The sequence below is a fragment of the Equus przewalskii genome, chromosome 1 (genome assembly GCF_037783145.1).
Source record: "Equus przewalskii isolate Varuska chromosome 1, EquPr2, whole genome shotgun sequence".
NCBI classification, from domain to species: Eukaryota; Metazoa; Chordata; class Mammalia; order Perissodactyla; family Equidae; genus Equus; species Equus przewalskii.
The window spans coordinates 117,174,311-117,195,269 of NC_091831.1; the positions used below are offsets into that span (position 1 = coordinate 117,174,311).

General features: G+C 37.6%; 1 protein-coding gene across 50 annotated transcripts in view; it reads right to left on the minus strand.

Moving 5' to 3' along the window:
* SCAPER (S-phase cyclin A associated protein in the ER) overlaps positions 1-20,959 on the minus strand; it is a 521,170-nt gene that overhangs the window by 59,408 nt on the left and 440,803 nt on the right. For all 50 annotated transcript variants that reach the window (XR_011526452.1, XR_011526476.1, XR_011526453.1 and 47 more), the window contains one exon: positions 15,821-16,053. Coding sequence is in view for 47 of the 50 variants with exons in the window: in XM_070573827.1 (XP_070429928.1) it covers positions 15,821-16,053 (233 nt within the window). In the remaining 3 variants the exon portion in view is untranslated. The remainder of the gene's footprint in view (positions 1-15,820; positions 16,054-20,959) is intronic.

Consider the following 20,959-nt stretch of genomic DNA (forward strand, 5'->3'; position numbering starts at 1 on the left):
GCGACAATTTTACTCAAGCAAAAAGAGGAAGATTAGCAATGGATGTTAGCTTAGGACCAATATTCCTCCAAAAAAAAAAAAAAAGTACTAGGGAACCATATTTACCAGAATGCAGGGATTCAGAAGATAAGATGATGGTACCCAGACATTCCTGTTACAACTTCTAATACCAACAGTAGGTTCTCTATTTTTTAAAATCCTAACACCATTAAGAGTATAACAAACAGTGATTTAATTGCTTTCTGTTATGAAAAGTACCAGCCCTGAGAGTTGACAATAACATTTAAGACGTCACTTTCATCTTTTCCGTCCATTAAAAAGTTTTTCAGAGTTGTTTATTAAACTGGACCAACAATAGCAGTAGCTCTTTTATTAGTCTGCAAAGTAGCAATCATTGAAAATAATATTTTAAGACTACAAATGACCTTGTAGATAAATCAGCCTTAGAGATTTTATACTGATTCAGTGCTACCGCATTTACATGTATGAAAAGAGGAGGACTTTGAATATAGCAGTTCTGAAAGTCAACACGTGTTAACTTTCAGCAATATATGCAAAGTTATTGATGCTTCTGCTCCAGTGCACTAAATCTCCATCACTATTCATTTACCAATACACGTTTTTGTAAAAGCAAGGAGAATCTGATGAATAATTGATATTTGGAGCCTCTTAAATTTACTACTTAGAAGGTGCAAAATAATGCCCCCTTTCTCCTTTTACATTAGGAAATGTAATCACCTGGGCTACTGAGCATCTCCTGCAGTTTTAAAATTGGGAAGTATGAAATGATGACCAGCAGCCCTATTCCCATTCTGTATAATGAAGGAAACTGACAGACTGACATATGCACACACTGAAGATCTTATTATAATCTGTTTTAACAGAATCAGATTTTTAAAAACTGGCTCGTGTTTGCATAGAACTTTTCAATTTAGAAAGTGTTTTTACATTAACCATCCCAATGAATTATCCTAACAATCTCACGAGGGAGCAGGTAGTGACAGTTTTGGTTTTGTCTACCCAGCATATTCTCCTTTCCTATTCCATGTGCTCCTAGTGGATCTGTTAAATATTGTACCCTCCTGCAAAAGCAGGAGTGAGCGTGTGCTCCAGGGTGGTCAAAGTATTCATCACCTTGGCCATAATAACAAGTACCAAGGTGTGTATATGACCTAAGGAGGACCAATCAGAATCTTCTGTGGGATTAATATATGACCATAGGAAGAATCTCTTTCCACTGGGGATATCTAAACTGAGAGATATGAGTCTGGGTAGCCAACTTGCTGGTAGCCAACTTACTTGTTACATGGGGAGAATACACTTACAGAATGAAGCCAAGAAGAGACAAGTAGAAGTGAGAAAAGAGACAAAGCCCAGATGGTGTAATTGGAGCCTCAGTGTTTAGTTCCAAATGTCAACCTTTCCAGTTACACAAGCCATTTTACTATTCTTTTTTGCTTGTTATTTCCAGTTAGGCATCTAAAAGAGTTTTAACCATAGAAAGTGGAAAATTATTTTTTTCTAATAAAATAAAGGCTCATTATGGAAATTTAAATAGTATGGAAAAGCATAAAAAGTTGGCCATAATTTCACCAAAGACAACCACAGTTTGATATGTTTCACATTTTTCTATTTGACTCTTTCTCCATGTTAATGACATTACACTGAACTTCATTCGACTATTCCGCGCCCCACCCCCCTTGTTTTTTACTGAGTTAATGATAGGTTACAATCTTGTGAAATTTCAGTTGTACGTTATTGTCTGTCAGTCGTGTTGTAGGCGCACCCCTTCACCCTTTGTGCACACCCCCCACCCCACCTTTCCCCTGGTAGCCACTAATCTGTTCTCTTTGTCCACATGTTTAAATTCCTCATATGAGTGGAGTCATACAGAGATTGTCCTTCTCTGTCTGGCTTATTTTACTTAACATAATTCCCTTAAGGTCCATCCATGTTGTTGCAAATGGGACAATTTTGTTCTTTTTTATGGCTGAGTAGCATTTCATTGTATATATATACCACCTCTTCTTTATCCAATCATCTGTTGATGGGCACTTAGGTTGCTTCTACATCTTGGCTATTGTAAATAATGCTGCAATGAACATTGGGGTGCACAGGACTTTTGGAATTGAGGACTTCAGGTTCTTTGGATAGATACCCAGTAGTGGGATAGCTGCATTGTATGGTAGTTCTATTTTTAATTTTTTGAGGAATCTCCATACTGTTTTCCATAGTGGCTGCACCAGTTTGCATTCCCACCAGCAGTGGATGAGGGTTCCTTTTTCTCCACAACCTCTCCAACATTTGTTACTGTTTGTTTTAGCTATTTTTGTCCTTCTAATGGGTGTAAGGTGATATCTTAGTGTAGTTTTGATTTGCATTTCCCTGATGATCAGCGATGATGAACATCTTTTCATGTGCCTATTGGCCATGTGTAGATCTTCTTTGGAGAAATGTCTGTTCATGTCTCCTGCCCATTTTTTGATCGGTTTGATTTTTTGTTGTTGAGTTGTGTGAGTTCTTTATATATTATGGAGATTAAGCCTTTGTCAGATGTATTACTTGCAAATATTTTTTCCCAGTTAGTAGGTTGTTTTTTTGTTTCAATCCTGTCTTCCCTTGCCTTGAAGAAGCTCTTTAGTCTGATGAAGTCCCATTTGTTTATTCTTTCTATTGTTTCCCTTCTCTGAGAAGACATGGTGTCCAAAAAGGTCCTTTCAATACTGATGTCAAAGAGTGTACTGCCTACATTTTCTTCTAGAAGCCTTATGGTTTCAGGTCTCAGCTTTAGGTCTTTGATCCATTTTGAGTTTATTTTGGTGAATGGTGAAAAAGAATGGTCAATTTTCATTCTTTTACATGTGGCTTTCCAGTTTCCCCAGCACCATTTGTTGAAAAGACTCTCTTTTCTCCATTGTATGCCCTCAACTCCTTTGTTGAAGATTAGCTGTCCATAGATGTGTGTGGTTTTATTTCTGGGCTTTCAATTCTGTTCCATTGATCTGTGCACCTGTTTTTGTACCAGTACCATGCTGTTTTGATCACTATACCTTTGCAGTATGTTTTGAAGTCAGGGATTGTGATGCCTCCAGCTGTGTTCTTTCTTCTCAGGATTGCTTTAGCAATTCGGGGTCTTTTGTTGCCCCATATGAATTTTAGGATTCTTTGTTCTATTTCTGTAAAGAATGTTATTGGGATTCTGATTAGGATGGCATTGAATCTGTAGATTGCTTTAGGTAGAATGGATATTTTAACTATGTTTCTTCTTCCAATCCATGTGCATGGAATGTCTTTCCATCTCTTTATGTCATCATCCCTTTCTTTCCGAAAAGCCATGTAATTTTCGTTGTATAGGTCTTTCACTTCCTTAGTTAAGTTCACCCCAAGGTATTTTATTCTTTTTGTTGCAATTGTGGATGGTATTGTGTTCTTGAGTTCTTTTTCTGTTACTTCATTATTAGAGTATAGAAATGCTACTGATTTATGCAAATTGATTTTATACCCTGCAAATTTGCTGTAGTTGTTGATTACTTGTAAAGGTTTTCCAATGGATTCTTTGGGTTTTTCTATATATAAGATCATGTTGTCTGCAAACAGCGAGAGTTTCACTTCTTCCCTCCCTATTTGGATTCCTTTTATTCCTTTTTCTTGCCTAATTGCTCTGGTGAAAACCTCCAGTACTATGTTGAATAAGAGTGGTGATAGAGGGCATCCTCGTCTTGTTCCTGTTTTCAGGGGGATGGCGCTCAGTTTTTGCCCATTGACTATGATGTTGGCTTTGGGTTTGTCATATATGGCCTTTATTATGTTGAGGTAGTTCCCTTCTATCCCCGTTTTGTTCAGAGTTTTTATCATAAATGGCTGTTGGATCTTGTCAAATGCTTTCTCTGCATCTATTGAGATGATCATGTGGTTTTTATTCCTGAGTTTGTTGATGTGGTGTATCACGTTGATTGATTTGCGGATGTTGAACCATCCCTGTGTCCCTGGTATGAATCCCACTTGATGATGATGTAGGATCCTTTTGATGAATTGCTGAATTCGGGTTGCCAAAATTTTGTTTAGAATTTTTGCTTCTATGTTCATCAACGATATCGGCCTGTAGTTCTCCTTTTGCATGCTGTCCTTGTCAGGTTTTGGTATCAGTGTGATGTTGGCCTCGTATAAGGTGTTAGGAAGTGTTCCATCCTCCCTAATTTTTTGGAACAGCTTGAAAAGGATAGGTATTAAATCCTCTCTGAAAGTTTGGTAGAATTCCCCAGGAAAGCCATCTGGTCCTGGGGTTTTATTCTTTGGGATGTTTTTGATTGCTGTTTCAATCTCTTTACTTGTGATTGGTCTGTTCAAATTGTCTGCTTCTTCTTGACTAAGCTTTGAGAGATTGTAGGAGTCCAAGAATTTATCCATTTCCTCTAGGTTAGCCATTTTGTTGGCATATAGTTTTTCATAGTGTTGTCTTATAATCCGTCATATTTCTGCAGAGTCTGTTCTTATTTCTCCTCTTTCATTTCTGATTCTGTTTATTTGAGCGTTCTTCCTTTTTTTCTTTGTAAGTCTGGCTAGGGGTTTGTCAATTTGGTTTATCTTCTCAAAGAGCCAGCTCTTTGTTTCATTGATCCTTTCTACTGTCTTTTTTGTTTCAATAGCACTTATTTCTGCTCTGATTTTTACTATTCCTCTCCTTCTGCTGAGTTTGGGCTTTGTTTGTTCTTCTTTCCCTAGTTCAGTTAGGTGTAGTTTAAGGTTGCTTATTTGGGATTTTTCTTGTTTGTTAAGATGTGTCTGTATTGTGATGAATTTTCCTCTTAATATAGCTTTTGCTGTATCCCATATGAATTGGTGTGACACGTAGTCATTTTCATTTGTCTCCAAGTATTTTTTGATTTCTTCTTTAATTTCTTCAATGATCCATTGCTTTTTCAATAGGATATTGTTTAGTCTCCACATCCTTGTCCCTTTCTCAGCTTTTTTCTTGTAATTAATTTCTAGCTTCATAGCATTATGATTAGAGAAGATGCTTGTTATTATTTCAATTTTTTTAAATTTGTAGAGGCTTGCCTTTTTCCCCAACATATGGTCTATCCTTGAGAATGTTCCTTGTGCGCTTGAGAAGAACGTGTATTCTGCTGTTTTTGGATGGAGTGTTCTGTATATGTCTATTAAGTCCAACTGTTTTAGCTTTTCATTTAGATCCACTGGTTCTTTGTTGATTTTCTGTCTGGATGATCTGTCCATTGATGTGAGTGGGGTGTTGAGGTCCCCTACAATTATTGTGTTATTTTTGCTATCTTCTTTTAGGTTTGTTAATAGTTGCTTAATGAACTTTGGTTCTCCTGTGTTGGGTGCATAGATATTTATAAGCGTTATTTCTTCTTGATGAAGTGTCCCTTTGATCATTATATATTGGCCCTCTATGTCTCTCTTTACCTGCCTTATCTTGAAGTCTGTTTTGTCTGATATAAGTATTGCACCACCTACTTTCTTTTGTTTGGTATTAGCTTGGAGTATTGTCTTCCACCCCTTCACTCTGAGCCTGTGTTTGTTCTTGGAGCTGAGGTGTGTTTCCTGGAGGCAACAAATTGTTGGATCTTGTTCTTTAATCCATTTTGCCACCCTGTGTCTTTTTATTGGAGATTTCAATCCGTTTACATTGAGGGTGAGTATTGATGCATGAGGGCTTAATGCTGTCATTCTGTTGCTCATTTTCTGGTTTTCCTGCGTTTCCTTTGTTTCTTGTCCTGTGTATTTTAGCCTACCCATTGACTTCTACAATTTCTTATGCTGTCTTTCTCAGATTTTTTCTTATTTATGTTTTGTGTCTCTGTTCTGTTTTTAGTTTAGTGGCTACCCTGAAGTTTGTATTCAGAATCTCGTGTATAACATAGTCCATATTCTGGTGGTCTCTTACTTCCTTAGACTAGACTGTTTCAGTCCCTTTCCTCCTCCCCTCCTAAATTATTATTTTCATCTCTTATTCCAGCTTGTGTTGTGAGTTTGTGGTTAGAGTGATAAGACTGTCTTTGCTTTGATGATTTCCTTCCTTTTATCCTAATGCTATAGTTCAATATTTGCTATCCTATTCTGCTTGTATCTATTTGTCTCCCTACTCTGTGTTTTATGACCCCTTACTCCCTTTTTTTCTTTTTTCAGGTATGAGAGCCCTCTTGAGGATTTCTTGTAGTGGAGATCCTGTGACAAAAAAGTCCCTCAGCTTTTGTTTGTCTGGGAAAGATTTAATTTCTCCCTCATATCTGAAGGATATTTTTGCTGGATAGAGTATTCTTGGCTGAAGATTTTTATCCTTTAAAACTTGGAATATGTCACTCCAATCTCTCCTATGTTGTAAGGTTTTTGTAGAGAAATCCACCGAAAGTCTGATAGGGGTTCCTTTGTAGGTTATTTTCTTCTGCCTTGCTGCCCTGAGTATTCTTTCTTTGTCATTCATTTTTGCCATTTTTACTACTATATGCCTTACAGTACGTCTTTTTACATTGACAAATCTAGGAGATCTGAAAGCTTCCTCCACACACATTCCTCTCTCAATCCCTAGATTTTGGAAGTTCTCTTCTATTATTTCATTGAGCACGCTTTCTGCTCCATTTTCTTTTCCACGTCCTCAGGAATTCCGATTATTCTTAAGTTGCATTTTCTCATTGAGTCAGCTATTTCTTGGAGATTTTCTTCAGTTTTTTAAATTCTTAGTTCTCTTTCTTCCTCTGTCTGGAGCCATTCAGCCTGTCTATCTTCGATTATACTAATTTGCTCCTCTCTTGTGTCTACACGGGCATTCAGGGAATCCATATTCTGTTTTATCTGATCCATTGTAATTCTCATCTCTAGTATTTCTGATTGACTCTTCTTTATAGTTTGAATCTCTTTTGTGAAGTAACTCCAGAACTCGTTGAGTTGTTTCTCCATATTTCCCTTTACCTAATTGAGTATTTTGATGATAGCTATTTTGAACTCATCCTCACTTAGTTTAACTATTTCCAAGTCCTCAGGACATACTTCTATATTTTTACTGTTTTCCTTTTGGACTGGAGCTTTTATAAATTGCTGGATGGTAGAGGAGCAGTTTTTGCGCATGATGCTATTATTTGGTTGCAGTTAGAGCCTGTCGCCACTAAATAGGGGTGGAGAGCTGTGGGTTCTGAGTCCTCCGCCTTCAGCCATGAAGGCAGCATGCAGTGTGGGTTGGGGGAGGAGTGGCACTTTCTCCTGCACCCTGACCTGGGTTCGGATGGGCTCTCACTCAATGGTTTACCGGGCCCGGCTTGCTGGGGTTCCCCCACGTGAAGGCTTTCCCCCATTAGAGGGTTTCCACTGCATGGGTGGTAGGAGTCCTGCACGATCCCTGGACGCGCGGCCCCTTCTCCGCTCCTTCCCTCACCTGCGGCAGCGATCCCAGTCTCTACGGGAGGGAGCGAAGTTCTCTCCTACTCGTTCCAGCTCCTCCGAGGGCGGCTGCAGCCTCTCTGCCCTCTGTTGTTTAGCTGCTGTGGGTCTCCGATGATTTCTGTTATTAGTATTTTTTTTTTTTTGGTTGGAAAGCAGTTGCTCCTTTTCATTGTAATTTGAAGGGGAGAGAGTCCCGGGTGAGCTCACGCCACCATGTTGCTGACGTCACTCTGTCATTCATTTGACTATTTTAGGCCCCTTCTATATAATGAAAATATCTTTGTAAGAATTGTATTTTAAATCTTTAAGAGCTGTATGATTGAAAGGTTTGAACATAAACCAAAAGTAGAATAGAATAACAACCCTCCATGAACTTATCATTCAGCCCTGACCACCATCAACCATGACCAATTCTATCCATCCACATCTACCTTGCATAATGTTTAAGCAAATCCAGGACATTATATCATTTCATTCACAAATCTTTCAGTTTGTATCTCTAAAAAATAACAACTTTAACAAAACATAACCACAATACCATTATTACATCTGGAAAGAACAATAATTCCTTAATATCATCAAATAACTAGTATTCAAATTTCCAAATGTACCATAAATGTCTTAACGTTTTTAGTAGTTTCTTAAAAATTAGAATCCAAATAAGAACTGCACATTATGATTGGGTGACGTATCTTTTTAAGTCTCTTCTTAATCTGCAGGTTAACCTTCCATCTCTTTCTTTTCCTTTGCAAATTTATTTGTTAATGAAACCTTGTGGTTTATTTTATACAGTTTCCCACAATCTAAATTCTGCTGGTTATATCCCTGTCATGTCATTTAATATATATTTTTTGGACTATGTATTTCCTATAAAATGATCTAGATTCTAGAGGTCTGATTACATACATAAATATCATTGTTTAATGGGTGAATAATATTCTACTAGTGGAATATTTTTGGAACTTTTTGGTAGTTTTCAATATTCACCATTATAAACTATGTTGTGATGAATATTTTTCATACAAATCCTTATCAGATTTCAGATTACTTTCCAGAAGTGAAATTACTGTGTCAAAGAGTATGCATATTTTTAGAGTTCTTGATATGTATAGCCCCATTACCTTCTAAAAACCTAGAATCAATTTACAGTCCCACCAGTACAGTATGAGAAAACCAAATTCACTATGTGGGCATTGATATTAGTATATCCATTTGATAGATGAGGAAACTGAGGCTCAGGGAGGGTGAAGCACTAGCCCACGCAGGAGAGATGGAATATCCTAAGGTCTTCTGACTCCTGATAAGAGTGTCCTTTCCACTAAATATACTCCTTCTCTGTGGAATTCTTTTGGTCCTCAATGAGGTCTGAGTTTTTTAAACAAGGATGAAAAATTTTTTCTGAGACAATTCCTCAGACTAATAGTGACCACACAATGCTTCAAAACCATCCAGTCTCAAGATGAAAATGGCTTGAATGGGTTTCCTGTACTGGTCTTGAAATAGCAAGAAAGGAAGAAAGACTCCACAATCAGTAAAGAAATAAAAAGTATAGAAAAACCAAACCAAACCAAAATGACCTCTGTTGAGCAGGCAGTCCTTTCTGAATATGGACTCTTTTGGTTATTGGGGGCCGACTATGGTGCCTACTAATGAGTCAGACTAACGTTTTTCTAAACTGCCTGGGTCTTGAATCACTGTGCTGGCAATCTTTAGATGACTGCCTAAGAAGATGCTGAAACTAAACGGCTCTAAAAGGTCAGGGCAGAGAAAGTCATTTTGCCCACTTCATAGCTTTGAGGGAAGAATGTAGAATCTTCTAAGGGATATTGGTTATCATTGGCAACATATCTGTTACATTGCAACTGTTATGCTGAAATTATAATGTTGAGACTGTTATCTTATCCAGGATGAAAAGCTTTAATGTAGAAAACCTCCTGGTCTTCTTGGAATGTGCATTCTGGGAAATATGCTGCTGTGAATGCTGCAGTAAATAGGCCTCTCCATTTGCTTTACCATTTGAGATTTAAAATGAGTTCCTCTGTAGCTTTTTGCCATTGGAACTTTTAAACTGAAAGGGATATACAGGGATATATATATATATATATATATATATATATATATATATATATAGTTATATAGTTATATAGTGATACATAAAGAGTAATTGCCTCTTCTTTGTCTACCCTTGTTCAGACATTCACTCTCACCCCAACTGAAATATTGTTCAACAGGGTTCCATCCTTGAACTAGGTTTAGTAAACTCATGAAATTCCATGGTTTCAACTATCTTTGAATGTTAATAACTCCTAATTATCCCCAAGGCTACTTTTTTTCTGAACTTCTTTCCTAAAGTTCTAGTTTCTGGATATTTCCTCTTGGGGTTCATAAGGTACCCCTACATGGATAAATCCAAACAAAAACTCATTGTCTCTTCTCCTAAAATCTCCTCTTCTGAATATTGCTTAAGTGAATGTCACCATTTATCCCATAAATAATGCAAGAAGTTTGGGCATAACTATTTGTAATCATGCATTCATCCATTCAATTATTTCTAAATATGACACTGATCCTAACCTCAAGGACCTCATAAGGTAGAGACTGACACATAATAATCTCTGCAAGAGCTATGTTCAAAGTATTACTACAGCTTAGCAGGAGGGTCTAATTTTGGCTCAATGGCTCAGGGATTGCTTTTTAGAGGTCTTCACATCTGTAAATGCATTCACTAGTATTTTGGAGGTTGAAAGACAGGATCTGGAGCGTGTATTTTTGATGGCTGAAGATCTAGCGGACGTAGTGTAGTTCTGGAGGCAATATCTGTGGTAGTGGGAGCTTCTCATTCCTGGGCCAGGCTAAGGCAGTGAGCTACTGAACTGAACAATTCCAACGGTTGAGTACAATTCATGATTTTGATAGACATACTAGCTCTTGATTTTGACAGATTTTGCAGCTCTTCAGTTCTGTAGTGTTCTTCTGGGAGTCATTCCCGGAGATCTAGTCTAGAACCTGCTCTTTCAGTCCCTGCACTAATTTTGTAAGCACCTAATTCTGTGTATTAAATCCTTTCTGCTTAAAATAGTTACAGTGGCTTTTGTTTCCTACAACTGAATTCTGATTGATATGAAGGTTGATAAACAATGCTCAACTTCACTACTGATAAACACAATGTAAATGAAGACAACACAAAATGCCATTTCACACACATTAGATTGACAAAAATTAGTAAGTGTGTTAACACAAAACACTGATAAGGATATGGGGAAATGGAACTCCTATCCTTTGCTGATCAGAAGTGAAATTTGTATAATTATTTGGAGAACAATTTGGTATTACCTGGTAAAGCTGAAAGTTTATTTATCATAGCATTCACAAATTGCTACTGTAGGCATTTAAACTTGAGATTTCGTTGTTTGAAATAGTGAAAAAGTAGAAACTATTGCCAGCAGGTGGAAAATGAATATACAAACTGGGAATTTATTCATTTAATAGAATCTGTAGAGCAGTTAGAATGAATTAATCAGATCTATATGCATGGACATAAATAAATCTCAACAACATGTTAGGTTAAAACAGAAATTGACAAAATAGTATACCATTTATGTAAAGGTTAAATACACAAAATAAAGAAAGTAGGTATGTTGTTTATGGATATATATAATACATAAATATACATATAAATGAAATTTATATACACAAATATATTTATATACACATAAATACATATATATATATATAAAATTGACAAAAACATGCATGGGAATGATATACACAACCCCTAAAATACTGATTTACCTCTTGGGAGACAATAAGGTGAAAGGGATGGAGTTGAGGAGGTTAGGTGTATCTGCAACATTTGGTTTCTTATTAATAAGAAAAAAGATCTAAGATAATATAGAAAAATGTTATCAGTTACTGAAAAATAGGTTGGTACATAGGTGTTGATAATTTTGTTAGGTGTATTTTGATATACTTCAAAATAAAATAATAGAAAATTTAAACATTTAAAAAGGCAATGATAACAAACAGAAAGCATTTGCAACCTGAAAGATGAAGGACTAACATTATTTTTCCTCCAGGTTTATTGAGATGTAGTTGATTTATAACATTGTGTAAGTTTAAGGTGTACAAGGTGATCATTTGATACATGTATATATTGCAAAATTATTACCACAATAAGGTTTAGTTATCCACCTCCATCACCTAACATAGTAACAATTTTTTTGTGTGTGCCTCTCGAGAACTTTAAAGCTCTACACTCTTAACAATTTTCAAAGATACCGTAAAGTATTAACTATATTCACCATGTTGTACATTACATCTCCAGAACTTATTCATGTTATAAATGGAATCTGTACCCTTTGATCAATTTCACCCATATCCCCACTCTTCAGACCCTCATAACCACCAATCTACTGTTTCTGTGAGTTTGTTTTTTTTAGATTCCACACATAAATGAGATCATACAGTATTTGTCTATGTCTGACTTACTTCACTTAGCATAAAGTCCATCCATGTTGTCAGAAATGGAAGCATTTCCTTCATTTTTATGGCTGAATAATATTACATTGTGTGTCTGTGTGTGTGTGTGTGTGTGTGTCTGTCTGTCTGTCTGTCTGTCTGTCTATCTATCTAGCTAGCTAGCTCATTTTCTTTATCCATTCATTTGATGTTGGACACTTAGGTTATTTCTATGCCTTAACTATTATGAATAATGCTGAAATAAAAATGCAGGTGTGGATACCTGTTTGAGATAGTGATTTTACTTCCTTTGGATATATACCCAGAAGTGGAATTGATGGATCATATGATCGTTATTTTTTCAATTTTTTGAGGAACTTCCATACTGTTTTCCACAGTGGCTATACAAATGCATAATCCTACCAACAGTGCACAAGGGTTCACTTTTATCCACATCCTCTCCAAGACTTATTATCTCTTGTGCTTTTGATGACAGCCATTCTAACAGGTGTGAGGTGTTATCTCATTGTGGTTTTAATTTGCATTTCCCTGATGATTAGTGATGCTGAGCATCTCTTCCTGTACCTGTTGGCCATTTGTGTGTCTTTGGAAAAATGTCTATTCAGCTTCTTTGTGCATTTTTAAATTGGATTATTTGTTTTTTTGCTACTGGTTGTAGGAGAGCCTTAAATATTTTGCATATCAACCCCTTACCAGTATATCGTTTGCAAATAATTTCTCCCATTCCATAGGATGCCTTTTCATTTTGTTGATTGTTTCCTTTGCTGGGGATAAGTTTTTAAGTTTGATATAGTCCCAATTGTTTATTTTTGCTTCTGTTGCTTGTGCTTTTGGTGTCATATCCAAAAAATATTGCCAAGACCATTATCAAGGAGCTTTTCCCCTATGTTTTCCTCTAGGAGTTTTATGGTTTCAGGTCTTACATTTAAGTCTTTAATCCATTTTTGAGTTCATTTTTGTGAGTGGTGTTAAGATAGGGATCTGATTTCATTCTTCGGTATGTAATTATCCAGTTTTCCCAGCACAATTTATTGAAGAGACTATCCTTTCCCCATTGAGTATTCTTGGCTCCCTTGTTAAATATTTGTGGACTGTATATGCGTGGGTTTATTTCTAGGCTCTCAATTCTGATTCATTGGTCTATGTGTCTGTTTTTACGCAAGTACCATACTTTTTTGATTACTATAGCTTTGTAATGTAGTTTAAAATCAGCAATTGTGATGCCTCCTTATGCTAAGTGAAATAAGTCAGACAGGAAAAGACAGATACAATATGATCTCACTTATATGTGGACTCTAAAAAAGGCTGAACTCATATAAATAGAGAGTTGAATGGTGGTTACCAGGGTCTAGGGGGTTGGGAGAAAAGGGGAGATGTTGGTGAGAGGGTATAAACTTTCATTTATAAGACGAATAAGTTCTGGGGATGTAAGATACAGCATGGTGACTATAGTTAACAATACTGTATAATATACTTGAAAGTTGCTAAGAGAGTAGCTCTTAAATGTTTCACCACACACACACGGGAAGGTGATAGAGGTGTTAACTAACCTTATTGCGGTTGTCACAATATGATAGAACCTTATCATTTCGCAATATATACGTGTATCAAATCATTACATTGCACACCTTAAACTTACACATGCTGTATGTCAACTAAATCTCAATAAAACTGGAAAAAAACAAAACTGTGGAGCTTCAGGGTTGGTCCATTTCCTGAACAAATTTCAAATCAGCATCTTTTCAAATTGCAATTTGCTTCTATCCTACAAACAGTATTCTTTCCTAGAACTATGCTAAACACTGTAACTGCTAATATTTTCATTTTATAGAAAAAAATTCTGATGTTTGACAGCCAAACAATATTATCTGGATATTCTGTCAAAGGTCTTTTGTTTTTTTCCCCCAGGACCTTGTGCAGGGTCTGGCACAAAGTGAGTACAGGTGACCATACTTTGAATTGATAAATATTTACAAGAATCCCTTATATTTAGAAACTGGACTGAACCATGTAAAATAATGAGAATAAATACTGTTATTTCCTCATCTCTGTTAGACACTCTTGCCTCTTCTACACCAGATGAGGAAGGGACACATGTCAGGGTGGGGTGCCCTGCTCCAGCTCTACCTCAGGGGTATGGGCCAAAGAACAGCACCAAAGACTGTGTTGGAACTCTTTCCACTTAAATTTGAAACACTAGAGATATAAATTGACAAAAAATGCCCAGGTTGCAGCAGAGAGTAGAGTGAGATTTCTTGTGAGTTCACATCTGAGAAGGTGAGAAAGCAAGCATGGAAATAATTAAACATGTTCTGTTTGCTTCATTAGGTAGATTTGAGATATGGTTTGTGGTTTTACACATAGGCATCATCAAGCAAAGTAACAACACATACATTATCTGTAAGAAAAAACTTTCACCAAAAGTGGTTCAAGTCAGAAAAAGAGTGACAAAGTTTTGTTCTAAAATACGGTAGTTGTCAATCATCCATTTTGAGTTATATGAACTATCTGGTTTAGCAGATTACCACTGTTTTTTTCTCCCCCAATACTTTCCTCCTTTATGAAGGATCTGGTAACTATAAGAATATATGTGAAAATGTATGTACTTTCTCCTAGAAGGCCCACTGGAATTGTACTGAAGCATTTGGCTAGGCCTTCCGCCTCATCACAGTCGAGGCATGTGGCTAAGCTATCTGAACGACAAGAATGCAGGGTTGCTGCATCACATGGCAGCCCAAGGGAGAATGCTGGGACAGAACGGCATTCATCAGCAGAGAGGGCGAGGTTCTACAATGACCAAAAAGACATGGGGAAATTGAATGGGATCAAGCAACTGAGAGAAAGGCCAGGGAGGGTAAAAGTCAAGTGCTATATGATAAATGGTTGTGGACCCGCAGGGCCTAGTATTCTCCAGCAATAAATATGCTTGGGGAAAGAGGGCAGGCAGATGGAAGGGATAAGTGAACAAAGTAATCAAGCCTAAGAAAGATACTCAATGAAACAACTGTTCCCAAGAAAGTACTACAAGAAACCAGAGGAAATTTATGAACTGTGAAAAAAGCAAATGCAGAAGAGGGCACTCTCTTTCTCCCATTAACCTCCAAGCTTCAGAGAGCAACAAATTGCCTGGATTTTGGAAGCCAGAGATCAGTGCAGATTACAGAGGAGTTGGCAATACATGGGACAGGTAATTGATTAACACCAGATGGAATCCTGTTGGGTAATTAAATGTCCTACGTGATTCAAAATTCACAAGAGAAAGTGAGTTCAGATGTCAAAGTACGAGTAAATTTCCCTGGAGAAAAGGTGACCTTAGAAGGAAGCAGAGTTGACCTTCAACAGGCATCAGAAATTGCCACATTTGTGTAGGGGAAAGCATACAGGTGTTGGGAGTCCAGCTGGATCTGAGTTCCAGTCTCAACTCTCTTACCTACTTTTAAACTTATTTATTACATAACCTTGGGCAAAGCACTTAACCTCTCTGAGGAATTTCCTCACCTACGAAGTCTGAATTAGAAACCTTACATTTATAGGGCTGCAAAGCCTCTACTATAATACCTTACAAATAACGGGTGCTCCATAAATGGTAGCTATTATTATTAAGTCTGAACCAAATTTATAACCAGAGATGACCTAAGATAGGGGAATTCTAAGAAATTCTGAGTTGGAAAGAGTTGATAGCAAGAAAGTTATAAAAGCTTGGATACTACATATATTAATATCAAATATCTAAATATCAAGAATGACAGATGAGCTCTAACTATATTGCTTTTCATGACTACGATTTTCCTTCTCTCTCTACAAAATGTGGTGTATTCTCTACCAGGAATTTGTGAATGGTGCTGTGAGAAGCACTGCCATCACATGGGCCCTGAGATTTAAATTATTTTCATTTAATTTTTTTTAACAAAGAAGAAAATTGTAAGAAATCTAGCAATTTTACCTGATGAGGTCCTGAACTCGACTGTTAAAAGCATCACCTTGTGAGGGTTTGTTTTTCATTTCCTGTGTTGATATTTTTGATGTAGCCAGCTGGCTGTTTCCATCTGGTCGACTGGCAATCAGACAGCCAAAAACCACAGCACTGACTTTGAGAAGTCCGGTTGTCAAGCCTTCGAAAACTTGCTTATTTGTATTTCTTCCCAAAATTGCATTTTTTTCATCTGGAACATAAACCTAGATGGGAAAAAATACAGTAATTGTGTTTCAATAAAACCAGCAAAAATGGACAGAGATGATTTGGAAAATTTCTGGAATCATAATTAATTCTGAAATTCTAAAGGTGGCTATCTAAATATTTGAATGTTGTTTCTGAACTCAGATTGCTGAGTTCACATCTCAGCTTTGCTCTTGCTAGCTGGGTGACCAAGCTTCAATTTTCTCATTTATGAAACAGGGATAACGACAGTAGCTATATCAAGCGTTCTTGTGAGAATCAAATGAACTAATACATACAAAATGATTAGCTCATGCCGAAGCATATATTAAGTCCTCAATAATATTACTTATTCAATTGAATAAATTATATTAAAAATTTGTATCTATTCAGAAAATGAATCAATTGGTAGACTGGCAGCATTGTTTCTTGTTAAACTGATTTCTTAAAATATCTAATCTAAATTCCTCTATTAGGATGAAATTTGCAATTCTTATTACAAAATAGTTTTTCACTAATACATAGGGTAACATTTAGCTCTATTTGTGTATAGTTTAAGGAATTAATGTGGTTGTTAAAAGTTGGGACTAAGAGTCAGAACCTGGGCGTGGGTTCTGGCTCTGCAGCTATATGATCTTACACAACTTCCTTAACCTTTCTGTGTCACAGTTTCCTCAATTGTGAAATGAGGATAATCATAGCACCTAATGAACCAACATAAGAAAATTCTCGGATTATCTATGTGCCAACATGTGGCACATAGGTAAGCCCCATAGAAGTGTTATCTGCTATTACAATTGCTACTCTTACTATGATTCCTATTATTACCAGGAGGAGATGCTATGGTGTATGAACATCGGCTCTCACAGAGAAGGATGACTAGAAGTACACTGGCTAGATATGTAATTACCAGGCTGGGAGCTCTGTGCCCTGACCTGGGATGCTGGCTACATAAGGGCTCACTCTTCCCAGGGAAAGGAGGAGCTCCTCCTGAAAGCCTCCCTACCAAGAAAGGAGCAGAGAAGCCAAGGGTGGGAAGGAAGGAAGTCGGGACTTGGAATCAGATGGCATTGTATTCAAGTTCCAATTCCTCCTCTAGAAGATCACATAACTTTAAATAATAATTTCACATTTCCAATTCTTGGTTTCTGTATCTGCCTACCTGCTACGAGTACTATGAAGTTCAAATAAGATGAATGGGAAAACATTTGGTAAACTATTACACTTCACAAATGCCCTCATTAACAACCAGCCTCTGCCTCATTCTCACTCTGTACTTGCACCAGTTCTATCAAAAGATAGAGGAATAGGGACCTGCCTGCAGCTGAGTGGTTAACTTTGCGAGCTCCACTTCAGCGGCCCAGGGTCTTGCTGGTTCAGATCCTGGGTGCGGACCTCGCACCACTTGTCAGGCCATGCTGAGATGGTGTCCCACATGCCACAACTAGAATGACCTACAACTAGAATGTACAACTGTGTACTGGGGTGGGGTGGGGGAGAGAGAGAGAGAGAGGAGAGAGGAGAGAGGAGGAGGAGGAGGGGGAGGGGGGAGGAGGAGGAGGAGGGGAGGGGGAGGGGGAGGGGGAGGGAGGGGGAGGGGAGGAGGGGAGGGGGAGGGGGAGGGGGAGGGGAGGAGGGGAGGGGGAGGGGGAGGGGAGGAGGGGGAGGGGGAGGGGGAGGGGAGGGGGAGGGGGAGGGGGAGGGGGGAGGGGTAGGGGGGAGGGGGAGGGGGAGGGGGGGAGGGGGAGGGGGAGGAGGAGGAGGAGGAGAAGAAGAAGAAAAAAGATTGGCAACAGATATTAGCACAGGTGCCAGGTAAAAAAAAAAGATGGAATAAATGATCACTTGGATTCAAAAGGAGGATCTTTATAAACACAAGCAAATATTCCCTCCATTATTTTTTGTTGTTAATTTAGACATTCCATGAAAGTCATTTTTCTGAGGTTAGCCTTGTTTAAGACTGTTGACCGTAATTTATCTCCAACCACTCAGCCATTACTAAGCCCAAGTAATTATAGTAGAATCTTTCTGCAGTGTGTGCTCCAATTAATTGATGAAAGTTTCCTTTGAAACTCTATAATAGTTATAAAACAGCCACACAAGCTTCTTCAGATTGTGACTAGCATAACCTAGCCTAGCCCAATGCAAAAGGTGGTATCAGAAGTGGAGTGTAAACCCAGGATTTCCATATAAGTCAGGATGAACTGGATTATGCTGTAATGAAACATTCCTCAAAAACTTCAGGGGGGTCAAACAATAAAGCTTAATTTTTCAATCAAATGACACGACCACCTCAGGCTGGCTAAGGCTTTGCTCTGCACCCTTGTCCTTACTCTGGAGCCCAGGTGATAAAACAACCAGCATTTAGAGCAACACTGCCCAACAGAATTTTCTAAGATAATTGAAATGTTTTAATTTACGTTGTTCTGCACTAGTCACGTGTGGCTATTAAGCATTTGAAATGTGGTTAGTGCAACTCAGGGACTAAATTTTCTTTTTTTCTTTTTTTTTTTACTTTTACCTGCAACTCATTTTAATGTTTTCTTTGTGTGTGTGTGTGTTTTTTTTTACAGAGTTCATAATAGTTTACATCAATGTGAGATTTCACTTGTATATTATTTCTTGACTGTCACTACATAAGTGCTCCCCTTCACGCCCAGTGCCCCTGCCCACTTCCCTTCCCCTGGTAACCACTGAACTGTTTTCTTTGTCCCAGTACTTGTTTATATTCCACATGAGCGAAATCATCTGGTGTTTGTCTTTCTCAGACTGGCTTATTTCACTTAGCATAATTCCCTCTAGGTCCTTCCATGTTATTGCAAATGGGATGAATGTGTCTTTTTTTCTGGCAGAGTAGTATTCCACTGTGTGTGTGTGTGTGTGCGTGTATGCACTGAATCTGTAGATTGCGTTGGGTAATATACATATATATATATATGTACATACACACACACACACACACACACACACACACCCACATATTCTTTATCCAATCATTGGTCGATGGGCACTTGGGTTGCTTCCATGTCTTGGCTACTGTGAATAATGCTGCAATGAACATAGGGGTGCATATGTTATTTTGGATTGTTGATTTCAAATTGTTTGGGTAGATACCCAGTAGTGGGATATCTGGGTCATATGGTAGCTCTATTTTTAGTTTTTTGAGGAATCTCCATACTGTTTTTCATAGTGGTTGCACCAGTTTGCATTCCTACCAGTAGTGTGGAAGGGTTCCCTTCTCTCCACACCCTCTCCAACATTTGTTACTTTTAGTCTTAGTGATTATAGCCATTTTAACAGGCATAAGGTGGTATCTTAGTGTAGTTTTGATTTGCATTTCCCTGATGATTAGTGATGTTGAACATCTTTTCATGTGTTTAGTGGCCATCTGTACATCTTCTTTGGAAAAAGGTCTGTTCTCTCCTCTGCCCACGTTTTGATCAGGTTGTTTGCTTTTTTATTGTTCATTTGTGTGAGATCCTTATATATTATGGAGATTAACCCCTTGCCAGATATATGATTTGCAAATATTTTCTCCCAATTGGTGGGTTGTCTCTTTGTTTCGATCCTAGTTTCTTTTGCATTGCAGAAGCTCTTTAGTCTGATTAATTCCCACTTGCTTATTCTTTCTTTCCTTTCCCTTGTCTGAGAGGACATGGTACTTGAAAAGATCCTTTTTAGTTCGATGTCAGAGTGTACTACCAATATTGTCTTCCAGGAATTTTATCGTTTCAGGATGTATCTTCAAGTCTTTGATCCATTTTGAGTTTATTTTTGTGTATGGTGTGAGACAGTGATTTACCTTCAATATTTTGCATGTGGCTGTCCAGTTTTTCCAACACCATTTATTGAAGAGACTGTCTTTTCTCTATTGTATATTCTTGGCAACTTTATTGAAGACCATAGATGTGTAGTTTCATTTCTGGGCATTCAGTTCTTTTCCATTGATCTATGTGGCTGTTTTGTACCAGTACCAGGCCATTTTAGTCATTGTGGCTTGGTAGTACATTTTGAAGTCACGGATTGTGATACCTCCAGCTTTGTTCTTTTTTCTCAGGATTGCCTTATCCATTCAGGGTCTTTGATTGCCCCATATGAATCTTAGGATTCTTTGCTCTATTTCTGTGAAGAATGTCATTGGGATTCTGATAGGGATTGCACTGAATCTGTAGATTGCTTTGGGTAATATGCAAATTTGAACTATGTTTATTCTTCCAATCCATGACCAAGGAATCTCTTTCCATCTCTTGAAGTCATTATAAGTTTCTCTCAGTAATGTTTTATAGTTTTTTTTGTATAAGTCCTTCACTTCCTTGGTTAAATTTATTCCTAGGTACTTATTTTTTTTAGTTGTGACTGCAAATCGAATTATATTTTTGAGTTTTCTTTCTGTAAGTTCGTTATTGGAGTATAGAAAAGCAACTGATTTTTGTAAGTTGACTCTGTACCTTGCAACTTTACTGTAGTTGCTAATTATTTCTATTAGTTTTCCAGTGGATCTTTTGGGATTTTCTATATATAAGATCATGTCATCTGCAAACAGCAAGAGTTTCACTTTTATTTGGTTTCCTTTTATTCCTTTCTCCTGCCTAACCTTCAGTACTGTGTTGAATAAGAGTGGTGATAGTGGGCATCCTTGTCTTGTTCCTGTTCTCAGGGGGATGGTGCTCAGTTTTTACCCATTGAGTATGATGTTGGCTGTGGGTTTGTCATATATGGCCTTTATTATGTTGAGGTACTTTCCTTCTATCCTCATTTTGTTACGAGTTTTTATCATAAATGGCTGTTGGATCATGTCAAATAATTTCTCTGCATCTATTGAGATGATCATGTGGTTTTTATTCATCAATTATTGATGTGGTATATCACGTTGATTCATTTGTGGACATTGAACCATCCCTGTGTCCCTGGTATGAATCCCACTTG